Raw genomic sequence first — 25,012 nt, forward strand, 5'->3', positions numbered from 1 at the left:
TGGGTTTTTTGGCACACTGGGACGGTATAAAACGTTTTTTTATCTTTATAACTGTACAACCCCTTACAACATGAATGACATATCTGAGTTGTGTGTGGACACGTAATTTGGATACTTTTTCTTTTTCTAATGGCCCGCCCGTAAAGTGCCATACGCCCTGTTACCCATGAGCCTGCATATACACATAAAAAAATAGTTCGGGACGAAATAAAGTCGACTCTCGTTTTAACAAATACCGTTATGACGGGGAAAAAATATCGTTTTAACGAAAACTTTTCTAATCCCCGGGCAAGTTTACATAGGAACAATATAAAAATCTGGAATTCCTTTGTAACGAAATTTTGTTATTACGAAGTGATTTCTCCGGTATATTGGAGTTCATTGTAATGGGGTTTGACTGTATCCCTCCCCCCCCCAAAAAAAAAAATTGGACATTTTTGCACTAAAGTAATTGAACTTCGGCAATTTGTATAATGATTATGTCCTTTTTACTTTTATAAATTTAGGAAGGAAACAAAAGGAAGAAAGGGTTGGGAGAAAAAAAGAAAAATGACCAAGAGGGGCTCGGTTGTGCGTAAATGTCTCAAAATTCCACTTGTGCGCAAGGGGATTCGTGCCTCACTCTCAGTTTTATGACAAAATTTGACATTTATGAGACGTTTGACTACGGTCACGATTAATCTCTATATATAAATTTCAATATTAAAATACTTCATTTATACGAAGAACAATTTCAATTATTTGACATTTTCATTTTGATTCGACACACAGTTTTTGCAGATTGTGAAAATGAGTCGCTGAATTGGTTTTGCATGCGTATTATCAACACTAAAAACCATAAATTTTAGGTTGACAGATACAAAGAGATGAATTCAGCTGGTTACAGACATTTCGAAGTGAAGACTTACGTGACGAATTTATTGCACTTTTCTGAGAAATCAGCAGACGCAGTGAGTCTCAAACGAATTTAAATTGCTTCAAATGTGGTCATACGCCCTTTAAGAATTTTTTTTTTCTAATGTCCACAACATTGTTCTTGCAGGATAGGAAAATTGCATTGAAATGATTTGAGATGTTGCAGTCCAGCAGTAGGCGCCTATTGGCATTTCGTACTGATGAATGATCAACTTGTAAAAATTGAGATTATATATATTACAGTTGGCCCCCCGTATTCGCTGGGATTAAGTTCCAAGGGTGACAGCGAATACGGAAATCCGCGAACAACTGAAGCTAAGGTTTCTTTTGTATATCTCGTTTATTGAACAGCATGAGAAGAGCATTGTAACGCAGAGATATAAGGGAATTTCAAAGAGGGTGTAGTGATTTTTTCTGAAAGAACATTGTGTCATTTCTGTTTGTCGTTTCTTCTTCATGTCATCAAGTACGTTGGAATATGTTGACAAGGCTTCCTCTACCAATTTTTCTACATGTGAAGAGCGTACCATAGAGGGATCTATGCCATGAAAACAATCTATTGCTGATTTGAACGTGCGAAGCCCTTCCGCTGTTACTCATGGTCAACTTGTCTTTTATTTCTTTATCTTGATCTTCTTCATCTGGTACCGCTTCAGTTTCAGGACCAGTCAACTGCATGAATTCCTCCTCAGCCAATAACCTTTGAACTGCTATTAATTAGTTTTTCGACTTCTATATATCCATATTATTGAACCCTTCTCCACCCACGTGTTTCGCTAACGAGACAATGTCCTTTATAGTCTTTTCAGTTGGCGCTATAGAAATGGTTGTGCCCTTTAGCGCACATTCTAGCCAAAGGTTAATCCAACCCGAGGTGACTGTTTCTGTCTTGGGAGCTGCCACGGCTCTAGTGATGACAGTAATGTAGCGAACCATATCCAAAAATGAGCCATAATGATGATAAATGAGCCTAAACATGCACAACTCAAATTTTGTAAAAAAAACCACATGAATGACAATTTTTGAGTATTGCAAAAAATGAAAAAAAAATTCCAATAAATGAAAAACAAACCGCGAATACAGGGGGGCCGACTGTATATCTCAACAAGGCTATGACCACAGTGTCAAGGGATGCTGTTTAGAGCGCATAGACGCTAGTCTTCATCTTCGGATGGAATCAAGAACTTTCCGAAGATTATGATGTAGATTTTATAGTTGATTTTTTTTCCTCCGTATATTATGATCCAACCATTGACGAACATTGATTATATGCGAATTTATATGTGCAATCTATATGTAATATTTTTATTTATATCCTGAAGATATCTAATACAATTTCCAGACATACCCATCCTCCGGGAACGCTTCGGTATCTCAATGAGATGGGAAGCGGGGTGTGTTTGGTCGTCAAAGGTCAAAGGCCAGCAGCATGCTTAAGTAGTAGGTCAGTTAATTAATAGGAAGCATTGCAGTATCGATTAAAAAACTTTAAAGGTGTAGTGTCAATCTTAGAGGAAGTCCCAATACATTATCTTCTTGGATTGCATATAGACACCAATCAGCAAACTAAATGACGTTAAGACCGTCTTAAATATGTTTAAAATTATGTTTTTCCTGTTAAATTGAAAGGAATGGCATATGAACACTTGCGATTGAAACAACAGTAATTTTATGCAATTACAGTTTCTTGAGTTATACAGCAATGTATTTTAAAAAATTAAATTTCGTGGGTATTTTTTCTCATGTATGATTTGGTCTCTTGGAGTTCGTTATAACGGAATTCAACTTTATTTGTTTTCAGAAGAGGCAATGAATTGGCATCCCCTCAAAATTCATAAAAAAATACCCCAGAGCAATCATTCTTTATTCGATTTTTATAAATATATTCCCCATCAGACCACTGCTGAAGATAGCTTTGTGCTAAACTAGATGGCTATCCATCTGTAATTGCCTGAAAATGATGGGTTTTTTTTAAAAGCTTTCATTTTTCACCCATCGACTTCTTGGATTCCATTTACTACCAACACTCAAAAGAATGTCAATGGTCAAAAAATCTTTGGCTGCTTTCTTTATGGCAGCCCTCTTTGAATGAAAAGTCTTCACACACACAATTTTCTGTCTTTACAGTTACTCCATTTTGCTTAAACCTCTTCTATAGTTTGTGTCAAGGCCTACTATCACCCCCAAGTCGTAAAAAACCACAGAGATTACATGAACAACTTATTTTATTTTCTTCCTCATATTAATGTTACTTGAATAGGGGAAAATTTGCGAAAAAGACATGCTATATATATGCTATTCTATGTATTTTGTTTGCAATTAAATTTTTTTAGTTAGAGTGACTAAAAAAAATCACAAACTTCTTCGTGGTCCCTGTATCAGTAGCCGTGGCTCCCGTTTTGTGAGATTTTCATCTGTGGCCCCCCTGGAATATCCTAGGGCCCACATGGCCCAGGTTGAGAACCACTGCTGTAGATAGTGAGATGGGACATAATCAAAATAGTGTAATAGTTAGAGAGAACATTTCCGAAGACACTGAAAATGACCATATTGAAAATGCTGACACTGATCATGACAGTTGCACTTAAATGGATAGTGTAAATAATGCTCCACCTGTATTGATTCACCCCACATAAAGAAATAAGACTCCCAAATTGTTACCAAGAATATAATACTGATGGTATGCAAGATTTGAATCGTGCTTGCATAGGCAAAGCATTAGCACTGGCAACAGATTGTTTCCCAAATGAGCCAAAAACCATTGATGAGGCTCTAAATGGCACTGATGCAAATCGCTGGAAACATTCAATATCTGAAACCATTGCATGTCACATTAAAAATGATACTTGGAAAATTGTTGATTGGCCTAAAGATAAAAATATCGTAGATTGCAAATGGATCTTCAAAATCAAGTACAATGCTAATGGTGAGATAGAAAGGTATAAAACTCGTCTATAGTAGGTAAGGGCTTCTCTCAAGTTGAAAGGATAGACTATAATGAAACATTTTCACCAGTTGTACATTATGTGGCGTTAAGAGTTTTGCTAGCATATGCAGCTATATATGATTGGGAAATCTATCAAATGGATGCTGTTATGGCTTTTGTGCAAGGAACCTTAAGTGAGGAAATCTACATGAAAATTCCAGACGGTTTAAGTGAATACCATCAGTAAAATTTGAAAGGAAAAGCACTTAAACTTAATAAAGCTTTAAATGGATTAAAGCAAAGTGTTAGGCTTTGGTATCAATTACTAGAAAAAGGTTTAGTTCAGATGGGATTTAGGCAAAGTTCTTTTGATAGTTGTGCATACATTAAAATTGAGGAAATTAACAAAGTAGTAATTGCTATAGTCCACCGATCACGAGAAGAACACTGGCTACGTCACGTCGGAAGATTCTATTATTTACTTTTAGGTAAAGCAACTGCCCATCGAGAATAGCGCATTAGCAATGGCGCTTTCCCATTTGGCATCTTTAGCGCTATTTTGGCCTCCTAGAAATTTCACTAAAAGCGCCACGGCAGTGCTCTCGATAACGTCGTCATCGCAGTGTTTTTGTTGTGTAAACACCGGCTGTTCGACAGTGTCGTCTTAAGGCATTGTTGCATTAGATTCACAAAAATAAGATCTGGTTGAAATTTTCCTGAATTTACGTGGTAGAACCTCAGAAAAATCGCTTGGCCCGGGAAAGCCAGTGATGCTCTTAAGACGACCCGGATGCTCGAGCACTTACGGCATATTGTTTTAATACAAAAATTATATTTTTTATTCCGCAGAAGGGATCGAAAACTCCAGCCTTTTTTTAATAATCAGTTCCATGCATCAAGCTGAAGCCGAACACTGCTCGTATAAAACATTTTTGACCATGGCCCCCAGAAGAATGGGCTACTACACCGCACACCAACTCCGGTCATATATCGCCATGCGGTAATTTCCAACTAGTGGAGTTGGGTGGGAAATGAAGGCTTCATCCATCGGTGGTCGCCCTAGGCTCGGTAGGTAAAGAACTTGCTTCGAATGTTCTATGCCCAGATTCGAACCCATGGACCTTGATGGTAACCTTCAGTGGCAGACGAGCTGAAGACGAAAGATGGGCTGACAAAACACAGTCTATAGGAGAATTCTTATAATTTTCTTTTTTTTCCACACTGTCAATTCAGAATGGACGGCCGGTGAGAGATCCCAGCCAGGATCCCTGCTGCAGCACGAGAGGACCATTCTTCCGATGCCTTAAAGCATGGCCCGGAGTTCACTGAAGCGTGAAGAATACCCTCATAACAGAGAGAACCGATTTGCGGCCTTTACTGGCAACCCGGGATAATTTTTATCCTTTCCCTGCACCGAAATGGACCCTCTCCAAAAAGGGGGGTTCGCATAACTCTTCTCGTCATCGGAGGACTATACCATACATGTAGATGACTTACTTATTTTTAGTAATTGTTTAGAACTTACAAATTGGGATAAAACACAACTAAAGAAGCGCTATGAAATGAAAGATTTGGGAAGGGCTAGTTATTGCTTAGGTATTAAAATTAAAAGAGATAGGGCAATAGGGTCCATTAGCCTGAATCAAACTCATTATGTGGAGAGTATGCAATGCAAATATAACATGCATGAGTCACATCTTGTGACAACACCATTAGACCCGAACAAAGTGATGTCAAAAATTCAATCACCTAATGATGATGAAAAGGAGCAAAAGATGTCTACTGTCCCATACTAAGCAGTTGTTGGAAGCCTGCTTTAAGCAGCGCAAGCAACAAGGCGAGACATCAGTCAAGCTGTAAATCTTGTGTGTCAGTTTTGCAACAATCCAGGGAAACCACACTGGACTGGTGTGAAAAGAATTATGCGATACCTTCGAGGATCTGCAAACACGACCTTAACATACTCCAAGGATTATGCTGTGGAAGTGATTGGCTATTGTGATGCAATTTTGGAGGTGACGTAGGTGATCGTCGGTCAACTACTGGATACGTTTTTATTATTGCTGAGGTGCAGTAAACATCAGTTAACCATTGCGACCAGTACAACAGAAGCAGAGTACATGGCTCTGTCTGCCGAAACTAAAGAAACTATATGGATTAACAAATTAGTGAAAGAACTTGGACTGTCTTCTGTGAAACCAGTTCCACTTTACTGTGATAATAACAGGGCCATAAATTTGACCAAAAATAGTGTATACCATGGAAGAGAACAAAACACATTGATATCCAACATAATTTTGTGTGTGAAATTGTGAACCTCGGTCATATCATTGTCAAAAATATGGACACATCGAATATGATAGCAAAGTATTCGACAAAACTGTCCACAGATCAAACATGAAATGTGCGCTCAAGCAATGGGCTTGAAATGAACCTACTGTGTTATTTTCTTGATTGCATTAGCTTTTATGAGTATATATAAACTGAAGAGCCAAAAAAACTGGTACAGGCATGCGTATGCAAATATAGAGATATGGAACCAATCAGAGTACAGCGCTGCGGTCGGCAACGCCTATATAACACAACAAGTGTCTGGCATAGTTGTTAGATCAGTTACTGCTGCTACAATGGCAGGTTATAGAGATTTAAGTGAGTTTGAACGTGGTGTTATAGTCGGCGCACGAGAGATGGGACATAGCATCTCAGAGGTAGCGATGAAATTTGGATTTTCACGTATGACCATTTCATGAGTGTACCGTGAATATCGGGAATCCAGTAAAAAATTAAATCTACGACATTGCTGCAGCCGGAAAAAGATCATGCGAGAACGGGACCAACGACGACTGACGAGAATCATTAAATGTGACAGACATGCAACCCTTCCGCAAATTGCTGCAGATTTCAATGCTGGGCCATCAACAAGTGTCAGCGTGCGAGCCATTCATAGATATGGGCTTTCGGAGCCGAAGGCCCACTCGTGTACCCTTGATGACTGCACGACACAAAGCTTTACACCTCGCCTGGGCCAGACAACACCGTCATTGGACTGTTGAGGACTGGAAACACGTTGCCTGGTCTGGCGAGTCTTGGTTCCAATTGCTTCGAGCTGATGGACGTGTACACTTGATGACTGCACGACACAAAGCTTTACACCTCGCCTGGGCCAGACAACACCGACATTGGACTGTTGAGGACTGGAAACACGTTGCCTGGTCTGGCGAGTCTCGGTTCCAATTGCTTCGAGCTGATGGACGTGTACGGGTATGGAGACAACCTCATGAATCCATGGACCCTATATGTCAACAGGGGATTGTTCAAGCTGGTGGAGGCTCTGTGACAGGTACGTAAGCATCCTGACTGATCACCTGCACCCATTCATGTCCATTGTGCATTCCGACGGACTTGGACAATTTCAGTAAAACAATGCAACACTCCACACGTCCAGAATTGGTACAAAGTGGCTCCAGGAGCACTCTTCTGACTTTAGACACTTCCGCTGGCCACCTAAATCCCCAGACATGAACATTATTAAACATATCTGGGATGCCTTGCAACGTGCTGTTCAGAAGAGATCTCCACCCCCCTCTTACTCCTACGGATTTATGGACAGCCCTGCAGGATTCATGGTGTCAATTACCTCCAGCACTACTTCAGACATTAGTCGAGTCCATGCCACGTCGTGTTGCGGCACTTCTGCTGGCTCGCGGGGCCCTACACGATATTAGGCAGGTGGACCAGTTTTTTTGGCTCTTCAGTGTATGTATATATATATATTTCATTATTGCGTCCAATGATGTGTTATTTCGCTGCTGCTGTGTATTTTTTGATTTCATTTAATCAAGCAATTTTGATTTCTGTGGTTATTACAATTATTTTAATTTTTGTGGTTTATTTATTTGAAACTTAAGTGGCAGTATTGAAAATGTAAGTTCCAAATTTGTCCACTAGATGTCGCCACTAGGCAGTTATATGTACCTGTTTATCTTTAATTTGGGTTCTTTTAATAAATATTCAGGCTCTTACTACCACAGAGGTATGTTGAGTGTTTATTAGCTCTCTCCTCATTAATGAGTCCTCCCTTTAGAATTTCTAGAGGTCTCTCTATTCTTCCGTCAGCCAGAATTTTATTTATCACTATAAAAAAGAAAGACATTGTTTATCTTTTGGGTCCACTGGAATAAGTCTTTGGACTTAAATATGTTTACTATATTCAAGCAGATATAGATTTTTTAGAAGAGTTGATCCACTTTGCCCAAGAATATTTAGAAGACACCAACGAATAAGGCAAATACACAAAAAATAATAAAAGTCCTAATGCATTTCAACACCAATGGGTGCCGTCTTCAGAGGAAAAATTTTTAACCACTAGTTTCGCTGACCGAGTTTCCCATTTGGGTTGAATACCAAATCTTCACGCTCGGTTGCTCAGCGGAAGAAGTACGTCTGTTCACTTCAAATGTCGTGGTCAGAATGAAGCTGTGAGCCTGCGTGAGATACTAATGCAGCGTCCTGATTGGACCTTTGTGGAATAGTGCTATCCGATTGGTCCATTCGAATTTTCTTGTAATTCCCGCTCAAAATGAATTTAAGCCATGGTGTTGCGATCGGGGGTGTAGATTTATTATCGTTCACTAGTATATTTTTGAAGGCCCGAATATATGTGCCTTCGTAGAAATCTAGATCAACTGTGGACTTGACTTTGTGAAAAACTCTCGCTTCTTGAAATTTGAATTTGTGGCCTTCTTGCCAACAGTGAGCGGCGATGGTCGATTTTTCACATTCCTGATTCTTAACACAGCGAGCGTGTTCATTTAATCTTGCTTTTATGGGTCTCCTTGTCTGTCCTATATAACCAAGAGAGCAATCACCACATGGAATGTAATAAATGCCCCATTGTTTATTCTCCGGTATAGCATCCTTAGGGGGCATGAAACCAAAGTTTTTAGTGGGCACATCTATGGTTGTTAGATTAAACTTTTTAAGAATCGGTTTGATCTTCAGTGAGAGCACTGGATCGTAGGGTATGACTACACTTTCTCTGAGTGGTCTCTCTGTAATATTTTCTAGAGTGGTTCCTCGTGCCGGTTTCAAGAATTTTCTACTTAATTCGTCAACGATCTTGGTGTTGAACCCCCTGTCTATCGCAATTGCTCTGATGGTTTCAAGTTCATGGTCTAAAGTGTTCCGATCTGAACAGATGTTAAATGCTCTCTCTACAAAGGTGCGAAAAGACGAAAGTTTCTGTTGCATAGGATGGCAAGATCTGAAATGAGGTGGTAATGAGACTGCGAAAGGCTTACGATAGACCGAGGTTTGGAACTGTGATTTCCGTTTCGTTACTAATACGTCCAAGAAAGAGAGTTCATTGTTAGTTTCGAATTCGGCTGTGAACTGAACATGAGGGTCTATGTCATTCATAATGAGTAATAATTGTTCCAAGTCATCTTTAGAGCCGTCCCAAAGCACAAAAGTATCGTCCACGTATCTTCGATAAAATGAGAAGGGCACAACGTTCAATAGCTTACTCTCAAAGTCGTCCATATATATATCACACAAAATCGGCGAGATGGGATTGCCCATTGCTAGACCATCTGTCTGGGTGTAAAACTTGTCATCGAAACTGAAGGCTGTTTGTGAGATACATGTGAAGGTGAGATTGCAAATTTCTTCTACTTCAGGTTGTGAAAAATTGTGGGTTTTAAGTCGTCTTTCTAGACAACTGATACTACCACCTATGGGAATGTTCGTAAACATTGACACTACGTCGAAAGACACCATGTTGAGCTGTTTGGGTTCAATTGTATGTATTATTTGAGCGAAGCTAGATGAATTTCTAACTGTATTATTATTTGACTTAGTGAGTGGAGAGAGAATTGGGACAAGGAATTTAGCGAGCTTGTATGACGCTGTACCAATGTTAGAGACTACGGGACGGAGAGATAGTGTTGGTTTGTGCACTTTGGGTAGGCCATAGATCCGTGATGAAATGGCGTTTGATGGAATTACGCTCTTTTTTGCATGCTCGGGAAGAGAGACACTGGTTTTTACCACTTCTTTCAATTTTCTCAAGTGAGAATCAGATGGATCTTTCTTTAATTCTTTATAAGGACCACTCAAAATATGTGATGTCATCAAATCCGAATATTGCTCTTTAGGCATTATCACAATTTGCCCACCTTTATCTGCTCTAGATATTACTATATTATTATCATTTTGCAGTTGTGTGATGCTTCGACGTTCGTCCGGTGAGTAGCCTACGGTGACCTTCTTGTTGTTCTTTCGCTCATTATCTACCAAAATGTTGGATATGAGATGTCTCAGGGTGTCTTTTTGTTCAGGTAGAATCTTACTGCGTGAAACTGACTTCTCTATAGGGGCGATGAAATTGATTGGGTTAAATTTAGGTTTGTCGCAGAAATTAATTCCCAGTTCCAAGGCTTTAGTTTGCATTTCTGTCAATTGGTTTCCAGTTAAATTAAGTATTTTAGCTTTATTAACAAATGGGGGTGCAGACAAGGAAACAATATTAGATTGTAATTTGGAAAATTTCTTGTTGAGGGTGTCCTGATGACGTTTGGACTCCTTCACAGTTCGCCAGTATGAATTTTGCTCTAAGCTAGGGGATAATGGCGAAGCACGGTGAAAGCCCTCGCGTTGAGCTAATTCCAAATGAGACAAATACAAGCGTTCTTCGACGGAGGCTAGTGCACTCCTGAGATCTTGGATGAGGCAACGAAGTATAATAATTTTACTGCGATACAGGCCTTTGTTTACATGGGGGGTTCTCTCTAACGAGCAGGACAGATTCAAAAATTTCGGGGTGATCCCCGATGACTTACATTTCAACAGGAACCGAATCCTATTCAGCAGGCGCTCACGTTTCCTTCGTAGTTGCGAAAAGATGTTAAAAGTATTCATGACGATAGACCCGTTGCCGTCTAAAACATAGAAGAGTTGATCCACTTTGCCCAAGAATATTTAGAAGACACCAACGAATAAGGCAAATACACAAAAAATAATAAAAGTCCTAATGCATTTCAACACCAATGGGTGCCGTCTTCAGAGGAAAAATTTTTAACCACTAGTTTCGCTGACTGAGTTTCCCATTTGGGTTGAATACCAAATCTTCACGCTCGGTTGCTCAACGGAAGAAGTACGTCTGTTCACTTCAAATGTCGTCAGAGGAAAAAAAATTTTTCCTCTGAAGACGGCACCCATTGGTGTTGAAATGCATTAGGACTTTTATTATTTTTTGTGTATTTGCCTTATTCGTTGGTGTCTTCTAAATAGATTTTTTACATTCAAATATGTTCTTTCAATATCTAGCAGAATAACGCTAAGTGACACCAAATCAATAGAAATAATAAAAATATCTATACTCAAATTGAAATTGAGTATTTTTGTTATTTTTAAAATATGAAAAAAAACTTAGCACATGGATGAATCCAGCTGTTGCTACCAGAATTAAATTTATAATCCAATATGAAATTACCTGCCTACTTTGTGTAAATAAAAGAACTCTGTGACCTTGTTTATACCATAACCTTAACAGAGCTCTAACAACAATCATCTTGCCAGATCGTCTATAGAAGCCATATTGTGTATCTTCTCCTATTGTCCTGGTATCAGTATCTTTAAAAATCTTTGGTCCCCCAGTAAATAAATCAGGATGATTGCATATCTTGCGAAGATTGACGAGTCCCACAAATATCTAAATTTGGAATGCAAAAAAAATCAATTCTGAGGGAATTGATTGTTCAAAACTTCATGATGAAAATAAATAAAACTAATTAAAACACAAATACTATTGAAAACACTAGTACTGAAACATAATACAGACACTGGCACAGAGTTTTAGTAGAATTTAAAAAAAAATTGATTGCTCTTTGAACAACTATACAAATTTGAACCATATTATAGATAACACCAGCCTGCATTTTTAAACTTTTTGTCAGATGATTTCTTAAAAGTCAGTGTTACTGAATCAATTTTTGATGCTGATTCCAGAAATGACTTCCATTTTTGTCTATCACGTCAGGTTTTTACAAAAAATAAGTCATGTTTTCAATATTTTAATTAATGTAATCAAAAATCAATCACCATTTTATACAATGTTTTTGGTTACACACTTTAAAAATACTGTAAAGAACTGTCCTAATAATTTCATGCCTATTCTTTAATAAAATGAAAAGCAAACAGAGTTCCATTTAGCAAACTTTCTCCCTTTTGACTTTCTTGCACATCCTCCTCCGTCAATGCTGTCCCTCTTCAACATCCAACAATAAGCAAGATTTTTTGGAGGTCTACGAGCGGTTTGTGTGCAGGATATATTCAGTCTCAGGAGCAAACATTTCTCAGCTCTAGCCACACTCTTGCAATCCAATGCTTTTTCTTTGCCCGACTGTCCCACTAACATAGAAAACAAGGCATTTTTGTGTACCCAGCTTGTTGTCCTAATAGTGTTCTTATAAGTTTGAAGTCATCACAGATGAGCCATTTGTGTAACACATACTGAATATTTCTTAACAGTTCCTTTATGTTCTCGAATGTCTCTTTCATTTGAACTGAATGGACCACAGGAATGGACCCATGCACATTCCCATTATGCAGTAACACACCTTTGAGACTCCTCTCGGAGGAGTGGGATATATCCGTGGGACCCTTTCCTTGTAAGGAGTTGCATTGCTGTAGCTCTTTTTGTTTGCAAATCATTTCAGGTCCAAGGGACTTTCCCATACACCCTATATATACATTAAGCATGACAATAAAATGAGCATCATAAAATCTCAATACCACAATGGTAGTCATAGCAACAGACTGGAGACAGTACATTTCATCACTGATTTCAGATGAATCTCAACCCTTTGAGTGGCATTGACAAGATATCTCACCTCCTTATTTTAGCATTGGCAAGCCCAAATATTTTGTGAAGTTAATCCCTCTCTCAGTGGAACACTTTTCCCTATATCAATGGTTCATAAACTTTTGTCAACCATGGCTTCCTTGCCTAATTCATGATTCGTCAGTGGCTCCTCAGGATAGATTAATAGATATTTTTTCCGTATAAAACAACTTCTTCAAAGCATAAATAGGTGCACAAGGGTCATTCCATGTCAAATCACCCACCCATGACACCCATAGTCTCAGATTTCAATGATTTTTTTTTCATTTGTTGCATTTACCATCCTTATTAACCGTGTGAAATATTATTTGCATATCTCTAAAACTTTTTGAGAATAAAAATGTTGAAATTTATCAGAAACTGATGCAGGTGACTTTTCCGAGGCTCAATTTTTAAGCGGCATTGTTTGAGAAAATAAATCATAACTTTTCCAATTTTCAATATATTCAAGTGAAATTTTCACTAAAGTGTTCACAAAAACATACAGAATATGAATAAAAATAATTCATACACTTACATTTGAAATTTACATGCAAAAAAATTATGTAAACTTTGTTTTTGTGGAATTTTTCGTTAGAAAAAATACAATTTTTCAAACATATTTTTAGACCAGAGGCCCAGCAGTTACCAAAACAACTTTTATTTTAAATTTCTCCTAAATATATGAAGTAAAATACTGGAGAAAAAAAATAATGGTTTTTTGACCGTTAATATATTTATTCTGGTTCGCAACACAAAAATTAACCAAATAAGACTGGATCGTTCCGATTTCAAATCATTCAACTAGATACTGAAATGCAACCCATCATCCCGGATTCCAATTATTATTTTTTGTTTATTGCTTCTACCATGCTTGTTGACCATGCAAAACTTCATGTACATATCTCAAAAACTTTTTGAGAAAAAAAATGTTTTCTAACCTCACGAATGACGTCTCTTAGGCTAACCCCATTCAAGCAATATTATTTGTGAAAATATATCATAACTTCGCAGATTTTCAATATATTCAAATGAAATTTCCACTAAAATGCTCACAAAAAAATGTAGATTATGACTAGGAAAGAAAATGTAAACCTTTGCGTTAAAAAATTAGATTGCGAAAAAATCGTTGAAATTTAATTTTTGATTCTTTTTATAATGAAAACACAATGGCTCACCTTTGCTTTTTCATTTACAAAAGCTCTCCTGCTTTTCACACAGCATATTCAGTGACATTGAACTCTTCAGATTTTTTTCCTTGTTCCCCTTTTTTAAAGCAGGGGCCAGAGTTAAAAATTGCAGTTTTCTCCTTGTTGTGATGGTTAAATTGAGTCTTATTTCTAATTAACTTCATCAAAATAATCATATTTGCTTTCTGTTTAATATCTTCATTACGTGTGCTTTGAGATTCATTTTCGGGTAATTCTTCAAAAACTTCACAAACATTTGATTTTAAAGTGTTGCAAGCAGATTCAACTTTTCTTTTGGCATTGCTTGACTTGCACTGTGGAGCTACCCTATGAAGTTTAATTGGTGACTCTTCTATGTTCTGTAGAGATGAATTTATTTCTTCAAGAGCTTCTTGTTTAATAATTGACATTTTTCCAAGTTACTTCTCTACATTACTATTACTGTTCATCTCTTCACAGTATTCAGTTTCTTCACCTAATTTATTATTGTTTATATTCACTGTCCCTACAGGCATGGCATATTTTTTCCCCTAGAATGTACAAACCATTTTTGTACAACCATTTATTTCATTTATACATGAAAAATATAAGTTTACTATCCTTAAACCTTTTGTTATTTTTTTCTTATGAAATTTTAAAGGATTAAAGCATGCTTTCGAATATATTTCATACTTTGAGAAAAAAGCTCTACGATGCTTAAACACACAGTAGATAAATGTTCAGAACTTGCTCCACTCCTCAATATTGATGTCCGATGGGTCCAATGATGTAATGGATAACAGATTTTACACTTTTGCATAACACTTTTTATGACAGTCAGATCCAGTTTTTTTTCCAACGCTATAAATTTCAAGTGTCTTTTCTGACATTTTACTTGAATTCCAAAATGATGATATAAAATATTTAGCTCAAATGGAAATTGTGTTATGATAAGAAAAATTTGCTAACCCTGGAGTAGACTACTTTATGGAGCACATTCTCTGTCTTCAGCAAGATCATAATTGAGACTTGCATCATTTGATGGGGGGGGGGGGGGGAAACGCAGTTTGGTTCTTAACACTTTTGTTTTAGTTTTCCCAATGAAGCAGCAGCAGTGACTTTATCATCACCTGCTGGGATGATAAAGTCTTATAATTAAATAAGACACCAGCTGCCCTCTGAAGGACAAAGACCAGTGTGCCATAGTTTATATCTTCACAGAAGCTATTATTATTTTTTACAATCATCATCACAACAAGAAACATCACATCTAATATATCACCACCAGGCATTATATACATTAGGTTTTCAATTCTACTCCCTTCCATCTGCCTCAGCTACAACAATCAGGTTGTAGCTGATAATTATTTCATTCTTTGTGATTTAATGCCTCATATTCTGGCTTTTTATCAGCAATTTTAAATTATTTCTTGGGAAAAATATATAGAAGCTTGTGTTAAATATTATAATGTAGATTTTTTTTCACACAAGTATAACAATTTCATATTTATCATATACATTAAATACATGTTTATTAAAATATATGCTGTAAAAATCAAAGTAATTAAAAAAAAAATGTAATACTGTTGTGGTAAAATAACTTTATAATTAAGCATGTTAAAAAACTTCAAAAATTAATCTATATATATGATTAATATTATCTGGATTTATCAAATACAAAATAATTCTTTATGCAAAAATATATCAAATTGCAAAAGTTTGTCTTTGTTGCATCATAAGAAATATTTATAGATCAATTAAAAGTGAAATTAATTATTTGGAATTTGAACACTTCTAAGAATCTGAACACGAAGGTTAAATTTGAAAAATTATTTTGTTCACCTAAAACCTTTTTTTTTTCACCAACTCCCATTTGACACATTACATTAACATTTCTAATTATTTCATGAATTTATTTAATCCTAGAATTTTAAAATTTATTAATTGTTTTGAATTATTGCATTAACTACTCATGAAACTTAATTTAGTGAATACTGTAATAAATGTATAAGCGTACATGAAAAATAAAATATAAATTTATTTTAATAAGCATGAATCATTGTATCAAGTCAAAATGTACAAATATAATTAATGTAGTCATATAAGTATAATTGTGTTTTGTTACTCAAATGTATTAACTGTCAAAATAATGCTTACTTTTCTACAGTCTTCTTAATATATTAATAGGATTAAATTTAAAAAAAATTGAAAATTCATGCTGTGCATCCAAAAAAAAAAGTGTTTAAAAAATTGTGTTAAAAAAAAAAAAATTAAAAAATTAAATTTAAATGACTTTTTTCCTCTAAGGTTTACATTTTTTCTATTCATAATCTGCATTTTTTTGTGAGCACTTTAGTAGAAATTTCACTTGAATATATATTGAAAATCTGCAAAGTTATGATATATTTTCACAAATAATATTGCTTGAATGGGGTTAGCCTAAGAGACGTCATTCGTGAGGTTAGAAAACATTTTTTTTCTCAAAAAGTTTTTGAGATATGTACATGAAGTTTTGCATGGTCAACAAGCATGGTAGAAGCAATAAACAAAAAATAATAATTGGAATCTGGGATGATGGGTTGCATTTCAGTATCTAGTTGAATGATTTGAAATCGGAACGGTCCAGTCTTATTTCGATGAATTTTGTGTTGCGAACCAGAATAAACATATTAACGGTCAAAAAACCATTATTTTTTTTCTCCAGTATTTTACTTCATATACTTAGGAGAAATTTAAAATAAAAGTTGTTTTGGTAACTGCTGTGCCTCTGGTCTAAAAATACGTTTGAAAAATTGTATTTTTTCTAACGAAAAATTCCACAAAAACAGAGTTTACATAATTTTTTTGCATGTAAATTACAAATGTAAGTGTATGAATTATTTTTATTCATATTCTGTATGTTTTTGTGAACACTTTAGTGAAAATTTCACTTGAATATATTGAAAATTGGAAAAGTTATGATTTATTTTCTCAAACAATGCTGCTTAAAAATTGAGCCTCGGAAAAGTCACCTGCATCAGTTTTTGATAAATTTCAACATTTTTTTTCTCAAAAAGTTTTAGAGATATGCAAATAATATTTCACACGGTTAATAAGGATGGTAAATGCAACAAATAAAAAAAAAATCATTGAAATCTGAGACTATGGGTGTCATTATGGCATTTTGCCGGGTGATTTGAAATGGAATGACCCACAAATCAATATCTCAAGCTCGCTACGACACCCCACATAAAGGTTGCTGATGTCCCTAGAAACAGCGACGCACACTTTGAAAACACTAACCTATACCCATTACTTTATATAGTCATTTACTGCTGAAAATCATAAGGAAGCTTATGGCTATTATGCCGTGTAAAAGGGTTAAAATGCATCAATCAATAGTCTCATCGATGTACTTAAAAAGTACAAAAAAGTCGCTGAGAAAATAAAGCTTGTAAAATAGAATAAAAAATAATAATAAATGCAATAATGGCATAGCTTTGTTATCTAAAGTTTATATCGCAAAAAAACATCAGACTACAGAATTGTTTATTCCAGTGCTATTATCAAAATTAAAATTCAAAGCTCAACATAAGTTTAAATAAACAAATACAGAAACATGTAATTAAAAAAAACATCCTAGTAAAATCAGGTGCTGTATATTGAGATTCAAAGAAGAAGGAGAAATGGTTCAACGTTTGTTTTTTCATTTTTTACGACTTCTGGCAGTGTGAGGGAGAATTTGTGAAAAAAAAAATACATAAATGACTTCAAATAAAAAAAAAAAAACGTTTTTAAACGTTTTAAAGAAAGAAACAACGTTTTAATTATAACCATGAAGTTGTCGTCTAAAACAGTGTTTCTCAACTGTGCCATGACATCAATCGTACCAGGCCGCGAGAATATATTCGTTACCCTTTCATTTTTAAACATTTCCACGAATAACTAATTGGTTTATTTCACTATATGGTACATATTATTTTCATTTTTCAGTCTAAAAATCATTTACAAGGGGAAAGATGAAAACCCCTCCCAGAACAAAGGCTTGCAGCCGCATTTGTAAATTATCAGAATTTGGAGGGGAGAGATCTCCTCCTCTCTCTTCCCCTTATCGCACTGGAAATCCTTTGTTTTGTTGCAAGTCCCAAAGGAAGGGAAACATGTCTCTGGTGCTCCCCTCCCCCTCGAAACTAGTATTTTTAATTGTATTTTTTTCTCACTTTCGTATTTTTGAGTATCTGTCTTCATGAGACCCAAACAATACAGCACAGGTGGGGAATGTTTTTCCATATTTTCTGTCCCTTTTCCCCGAAAATATCCTACTGCTTTAGGGCTCTCTGTTGACAACCAGATGACCCTGTTGTTTGCGTGTTCGCGGGTTTGCCATTGTTATAGAAGTAGTGATAGAAGTAATCACAAATTTGCTCTTTTGGAGTAATGAAACGCTCTTATGTGAGCAAAAAAAAAAAAAAAAAAATTGCTTAAGATTTTTTTTTTTCAAAGTTCAAAGGATTTTCATAGTGACACATTGATGAACTAGATTCTACCCCACGTAAGTTTACTTTATCTAAATTATATATTTTTTCTTTCTTTTGTGTAATTAACTGTAGAAAAACCATCCGCTGTCGTTTAAACTGGGAATGTTGCCAATAACTTTCGAGTTCAAGTCTTAAATTCCATAAAATTATTGTGCAGATATCAACGCCCGATATCTGCACAAATTTTTTTGGGTTTTTAAAGCTGTAAATTCACGACAGAAGAGCCTGTGAAAAGTTTTGTGTGGGGGCAGATGCGGATTACAGTCAGTTGAGGCCCCAAACACAAAGGTAAATACCGGACCCCTTAAATTAAAAAGTGCAAATGACCCCTTAAACTGTGCCATAACATGATCATAACTGTGTTGCGGGTTACTTAAGTGATCTTTGAATGTGCCACTTAGGTCATTTTCACAAAATTGGGTTTGAGGGGGCAAGTCACATTAGATAACCTTCAAGCCCACATTTGGTCCGGGGTCCAAGGTTTACCATATATGGCTTAAAAGGTGGGTTGCAATCAATCTCTGAAAGAGAAATTTTGAGTTCTTACCCTTGAAATAGCATTGATATTAACAGAAAAATTGATTATAATAACACATATAAAGGTATTTTCTTTCGAAATTTTAATTTTTTAAAATGTTTTTTACATTAAAAAAATATTTATTTCGTCTGCGGGGGGGGGGGGGGGGCCACAAGCCCCCCTTATGACCCTTCCTCCTGCGTACGTTTCTGATCCCTACAATATGCGTTAGGAGGTAGGGGGTGGTGCTGACGAAATTTTGGTGATGGGGGGGGGGGTCAAAAATGGCTAAAAATTTGCTGAAATAATACTTGAACGGCCCCAAAGGGAGGGAGTGCCGTCAGAATGAATGGGCCCACCCAGGCATGTCTCGGGGGTCCAAAAGAAGAGGAACCTCAGAAAAATTAGATCTGGTTGAAACTTTCGATAATTTTCCTAATAGGGCTTCAGAAAAATCCTTTGGCCTGGAGGCCCGTCAAAGATCCCAGCACAGGCGGCGTTGGAGGATGTGTGGGTCTCTTATACACTTATATTATGTCAGGGGCTCTCAAACTTTTTCCACCTGTGGCACCTCTTTTCCTAATCAACGTTTATCTGCGGCTCCCCAGAGCAGTTTAATTCGGAAAACCTTTGCAGGATGTGGCACACAATTCGAGAATCCCTGCATTATGTATTTGCATCACTTTCTGTTTTCAATGTAAGGTTCCCCAATATTCTGAAACACTATACTCAAATGACCCGCAACGTTACTGTGTGGTGATGGTTGTCAATTTAAATTATCGGAGAACGTGAAACGCGAATTCAACTAAATCATCAACAATCCAATCGAAAACTATTGATTAAAAACTATATAATACATAAGATAGAACTATTCGATTTCAGAATATGCATTTGCATGGTTTTTAAGGATTGATGATCAAAACAATCATTGATTGATGATTAAACGCATTTTCCACCACTTTATTGGTTTATAATAGAATTTCACAATTCTATGTAAATATTATGAGGAGGCCCAAGGCATCTGTTCCAGAGACATTTTTAATTCATTACCTTCAAAAAAATGTTAACTCTTTACCTACCGGAAGGGTGAAAATCTATGGACCCTAGAATTTCGGAGAGCTTCTTCAAGACAAATTTCTTACCCCCCCCCCCCGTATTTATTTCTCCTATTCTCCTACTGCACATTGTAGAACCTTTCTCGACAATGACCGGATAACTGGTAGGTTTTTATCAGTTTATAATAGAATTTCAGTTTTATGTAAAAATGAAATAAATTAAGAGAATTTGCATATTTTATCAAATTTCATGAAAAGAACTGAACTGAATGTAAAACCACTGCTTCTAGACAAAAATTCAAATCTCGTACGTCAAATACGTAAGCGTACACGTGTGTGTAGGTGGAGCCAGTAGAGAAACAGGCTTTATAAGCGTGCAAAGTTAAGATGCATTTCATTTGCTAGCACACCTCAGCGAATTTCTTGATGTTATTTTGCAGCAATCGGTGAATTTCAAATTGTAACAGTAAAAATGATTAACCACCAACGTTTAGATGATGGAATGAGGTGGCGAATTGTGGGGAGGCTAGAAGCAGGCCAATCTCAAGTCCAGATTTGTAGAGAGCTCAATTTAACGCCCAGCGTCGTGTGTAACTTATGGAAACAGTTCCAGGATACCAGATCCATCGAGAGAAAGCCGGGGCAAGGTCATCCAAGAGCCACGATGGCCAGAGAAGATCGGCATTTGTCGATTATAGGGAGGCGTAACAGGAGTGCTATAGCTTCTCAGCTCTCTCGTGACTTGTATGCAGCCACAAGAACCCGTGTATCAAGGGTGACTGTTTCCAAAAGACTTCATGAGAGAGGGTTGTTTGCAAGAAGATCCGCTGTTTGCGTCCTGCTCACTTCTACGGACAGGAGAATCCGTTTATCATGGTGCAGAAAGCATAGAGATTGGAGTATGGATCAATGTGCGACCGTTCTCTTCACTGATAAGTCCTGGTTCAGTCTAAGCACCGATTCTCGCTGTACGTTTATATGGAGAGAACCAGGGACCCGCTACCTACCCTCCGATGTCTGCGGAATCGACTATTATGGCGGAGGAGGTTTAATGGTCTGGGCAGGCATCATGTTGGATGGCCGCATACCTCTCCATGTCTTTGAAAGAGGCACTGTGACTGGTGCGAGGTATAGGGATGAGGTCTTGGAGCCCTATGTTTGCCTTTTCAGGGGTGCAGTTGGCCCTGAGTTAATTTTAATGGATGATAACGCGAGGTCACATAGAGCTCTTCTGCTCAACGATTTTCTAGAGAGTGAGGATATTTGCCGGATGGATTGGCCAGCCAGATCTCCAGACCTTAATCCTATAGAGCATGTTTGGGACACTCTGGGGAGGGCAATTGCAACTCGCAACCTCCCTCCGGGAACCATCCAGAGAATGAAAACAGTGTTGCTGAACGAGTGGGACCAATTGCCACAGGAAATGATAAACTGCCTTATTTCAAGTATGAAATCACGCTACGAGACCTGTATATCTGTAAGAGGGGACCATACCCCCTATTAACCCATTTTTTTGTTTATTCTGCCGCTGTTTCATACCTTCCGACTCCAACAAGTGTTACGCACAATAACGCGTGTGTATTACAATTATTGAGTGGTTATTTGTTTTGTATTGTATCAATGTATGTACATATCAAATTTCATTAAAATCGGTACAGTAGTTTTAGAGATAATCGACCAAGTCTGCTAATTCTCTTAATTTCTTACACCAGTGTATAAATTGACATCATCATCATCGTGCCCCCACCCCCCCAGACTTCCAAGTCTATCTCCACCTATGTTCTGAGCAGTTTTGGTGCAGATATTTATAAATGGGTACAGTGAAATTAACTTACAAGAACATTTTCGTTAACCCCCACCCCTTTTCAAAATAAAACAACTGCGCTGTCTTTTGTTATCAAACATCTTTTTATCAACTTGTTTTTTGTTTTTGGTGTTTCAGGCTTTTGACACCTTGTTAGAATGAGCGGCTGTCATAAAATTTTTCGCAGCAGTCTATTTAAGATGATTTTTGCTTACTGAAGGCATTATTTGCTGTCTGGAACAGCAGCAGTTCAAATGAGATAAAATTTTCCTACAAGTTTTCAATTCTTTTATAATCTGAAAGATATTGTTGCAAAATGGAAGAGAATTTCAGAAGAATCAACACAATGTTTGACAATTCAGAACTTGTCATTTGGCGAGATTGGCGACTTTACCCTCGTTAAGTAATTTGGCAATATTGGCAATTTAACGATGTGTGGTTATTCGGTTCTTTATTAGTTTCTAAATTAGCATTCATAATTCGGCTGACTTGCTCTTTTACTCCCGGAATGAATTTTTTTTCACGGATTTGATGCAATGACAATCAACTACAGTAACAGAAACTGACTCACATTAGCGCTTTAAAGCTGACAGACCATTGAAACCATCTTCTGTTTCACGATCACAGATATTATCGGGATTTCACGATGGAAAGCCAGATGAGTTTAAAAAACGTGATAGTTCAAGTACAGAGGAAAAAAACTCTTCTCTGAAAGAATCGTTTCGCGGCGAGCAGGAATAAAATTTTTTTTGCATCCTTCCCTAAATTCCGGGCATACTGAAGCAAAATTCGCTATTTTGGCTATTTGGCACAGCAAAATACAAAAATACACTATTGGAGCACGATGGTGCAAGATGTTAAATTTGGCACAGTACGGCACAATTGGCGCAGAGTTCCCACCCCTGACATCATGACATACACTGATCTGTTGAACAAGCATTTTTATGTTTTCACCTCATAGCCAGAACACAATGGACAACATATTTAACATTTCTTAAATAAGTTGTTTTATTTGTTCAAGTACTTCATTTTTGTAATGTTTCCATGAATTATGAAATCGTGCAATGCTGATTAAGTTATCATTTTGCCCTGACCGCAGAGTTCCCACCCCTGACATCATGACATACACTGATCTGTTGAACAAGCATTTTTATGTTTTCACCTCATAGCCAGAACACAATGGACAACATATTTAACATTTCTTAAATAAGTTGTTTTATTTGTTCAAGTACTTCATTTTTGTAATGTTTCCATGAATTATGAAATCGTGCAATGCTGATTAAGTTATCATTTTGCCCTGACTGACTGTCATTTCCATTCTGTGAGCAAATTTCCCACGTGTTGGATGAGTACAGTGCCATAAATTTTATATTTTTCCCCCTTTGCCATTTAAAATTCCATTGCTTCAGGAATATTCATGTAAATTTTTAAGTCATTCTGGCAATGGTCCTTTTTTTTTAAGTGTTTTGAAATCAGAACTTTAGTTACAATCACCCTGTACATCGTAAATCGTTCATTAATCTGCATTATTTGTGCTTCATTAAATACATTATATTCACCTAATTTTATATCACAGTTTTTACAAAATAGTTTCCTAATTAAGTATATTGAAAGTAACTGGAGGAAAAACCTATATACAGGGCCGCAACTAGGGGGGGGGGGGAGCAGGCAAGTCTCGTGCCACGGGCACTGAACCTGAGGGGGCGCAAATTTCATTCCGAAACCTCTCCTTACAAGGGGGCGTCAAAATGCGCGCTTGCCCCAGGTGACCAAGCATCAAGTTGAGGCCCTGCCTATATATATTATTATATGGTTAATGATAACATTAAGAATTTTCAAACACAAAGTATCTCATTGAGTTGAGCAAAAAAAAAAAAAAACTAAATTGCAAAAGTGGATTTTTATTAAGATGCAAGAAATATTTGACTAATTAAATGTGTGAATTGTGTTAATTACATTAATAAACATTTTATTTTACTTAATTATTAGAAGTTTGAATGATTTTTTTGAAAGTTTATTGTTTTTAATGTTAATGCTATTTAAATTAAAAAAAAACGTTTTTTCACCAATCCTGCGAAGAAACATGTGCAATTTATATAGATGCACAGAAACACATGCTATTTTACATGAAATCTGAAATGTGTGATAAATGAAATACATAAATTCAATACAAGTATGTGAGGTAATGTAACAAAACTTTGCTGAAAATAATGAAAATTCTAATACAATGAAAACAAAACATGTATATATGTGTAATGATTAAGGATACGTGCTCTTGGCAGAAGTTGTGTGCAGATACGAGTTATGTGTCAGAAACTGCCAAAGTAAACAAATTGATCAGAAACAATTCCTTTGGTAATATAAATGTTATTGAACGACCAGATGGAAACTATACAACCAACCCAGCAGAGACACTTGAATGTCTACTGGATTCCAGCACCTTGGCGGACCTACAGAATCTGGAGAACAGACTAGACCTGAGTTGGTACTATGGACACCCTGCTAGCCAACAAAATAGTTGAATATGACAAACGTGTCGAAGCTATGGCGAATCGCCACAGAAGACGCACCACCATGCCAATCTTGTCAGAAAGTTGCTTCGGCAACCCTGGAGAGAAAGGGAGAATCCTTTCCCTTTGTGTGCGTGGAAGTCAGAGCGAGGTGAACAACCCCACTAGAAACATGAAAAGATGTCCTTTATGAATATGCAGTTGTTGTCGATAATCCAAACACTAATTTAATAATAATGAATAAAAGTAATTGGTTACTAATCAAATGATGTGATCGAATGATGATTCTATTGTGAAGGCAATAACACCAAGGGGCTAATATATCACTTCAAAGCCTTGAGGGGATTTTCACCTTTCAAGTGACCAGGCTCAGATGGAATATACCGTATCTTTCTACAAAAAGGATGGGAAGCTATTGGCAATGAACTGATTCAACTCTACAAGGCCAGCCTAGCTTTAGCACATATACCTAACGTATGGAGGTGCTTCAAAGATATCTTCTCACCAAAACCAGGAAAAGACACCTATTACATATTATCCTTTAGAACGATTACTTTATCTTCATTTCAATTGAAGTTATTGGACTGATACTTTGGCATCTCCAGGATAATCCCCATTTTGGGCAAAATTAATGTGAAACTTTGCAACACCTTCACTGTAAACTGTTCAAAAATACACAACCGCAGAGTATGTAATGTACCTGCCGTTGTTACATCCC

At 36.7% G+C, this 25,012-nt stretch overlaps 1 protein-coding gene across 1 annotated transcript in view; it reads right to left on the bottom strand.

Moving 5' to 3' along the window:
• LOC149083293 (DNA excision repair protein ERCC-6-like) overlaps positions 1 to 25,012 on the bottom strand; it is a 435,993-nt gene that overhangs the window by 161,539 nt on the left and 249,442 nt on the right. The window contains exon 15 of the mRNA XM_089236536.1: positions 11,334 to 11,552. Coding sequence (XP_089092662.1) covers positions 11,334 to 11,552 — 219 coding nt within the window. The remainder of the gene's footprint in view (positions 1 to 11,333; positions 11,553 to 25,012) is intronic.

Source organism: Pholcus phalangioides, unplaced genomic scaffold (genome assembly GCF_987345545.1).
Source record: "Pholcus phalangioides strain wild (caught in Gottingen) unplaced genomic scaffold, Ppha-v1.0 ptg000009l_1, whole genome shotgun sequence".
Lineage (NCBI taxonomy): Eukaryota > Metazoa > Arthropoda > Arachnida > Araneae > Pholcidae > Pholcus > Pholcus phalangioides.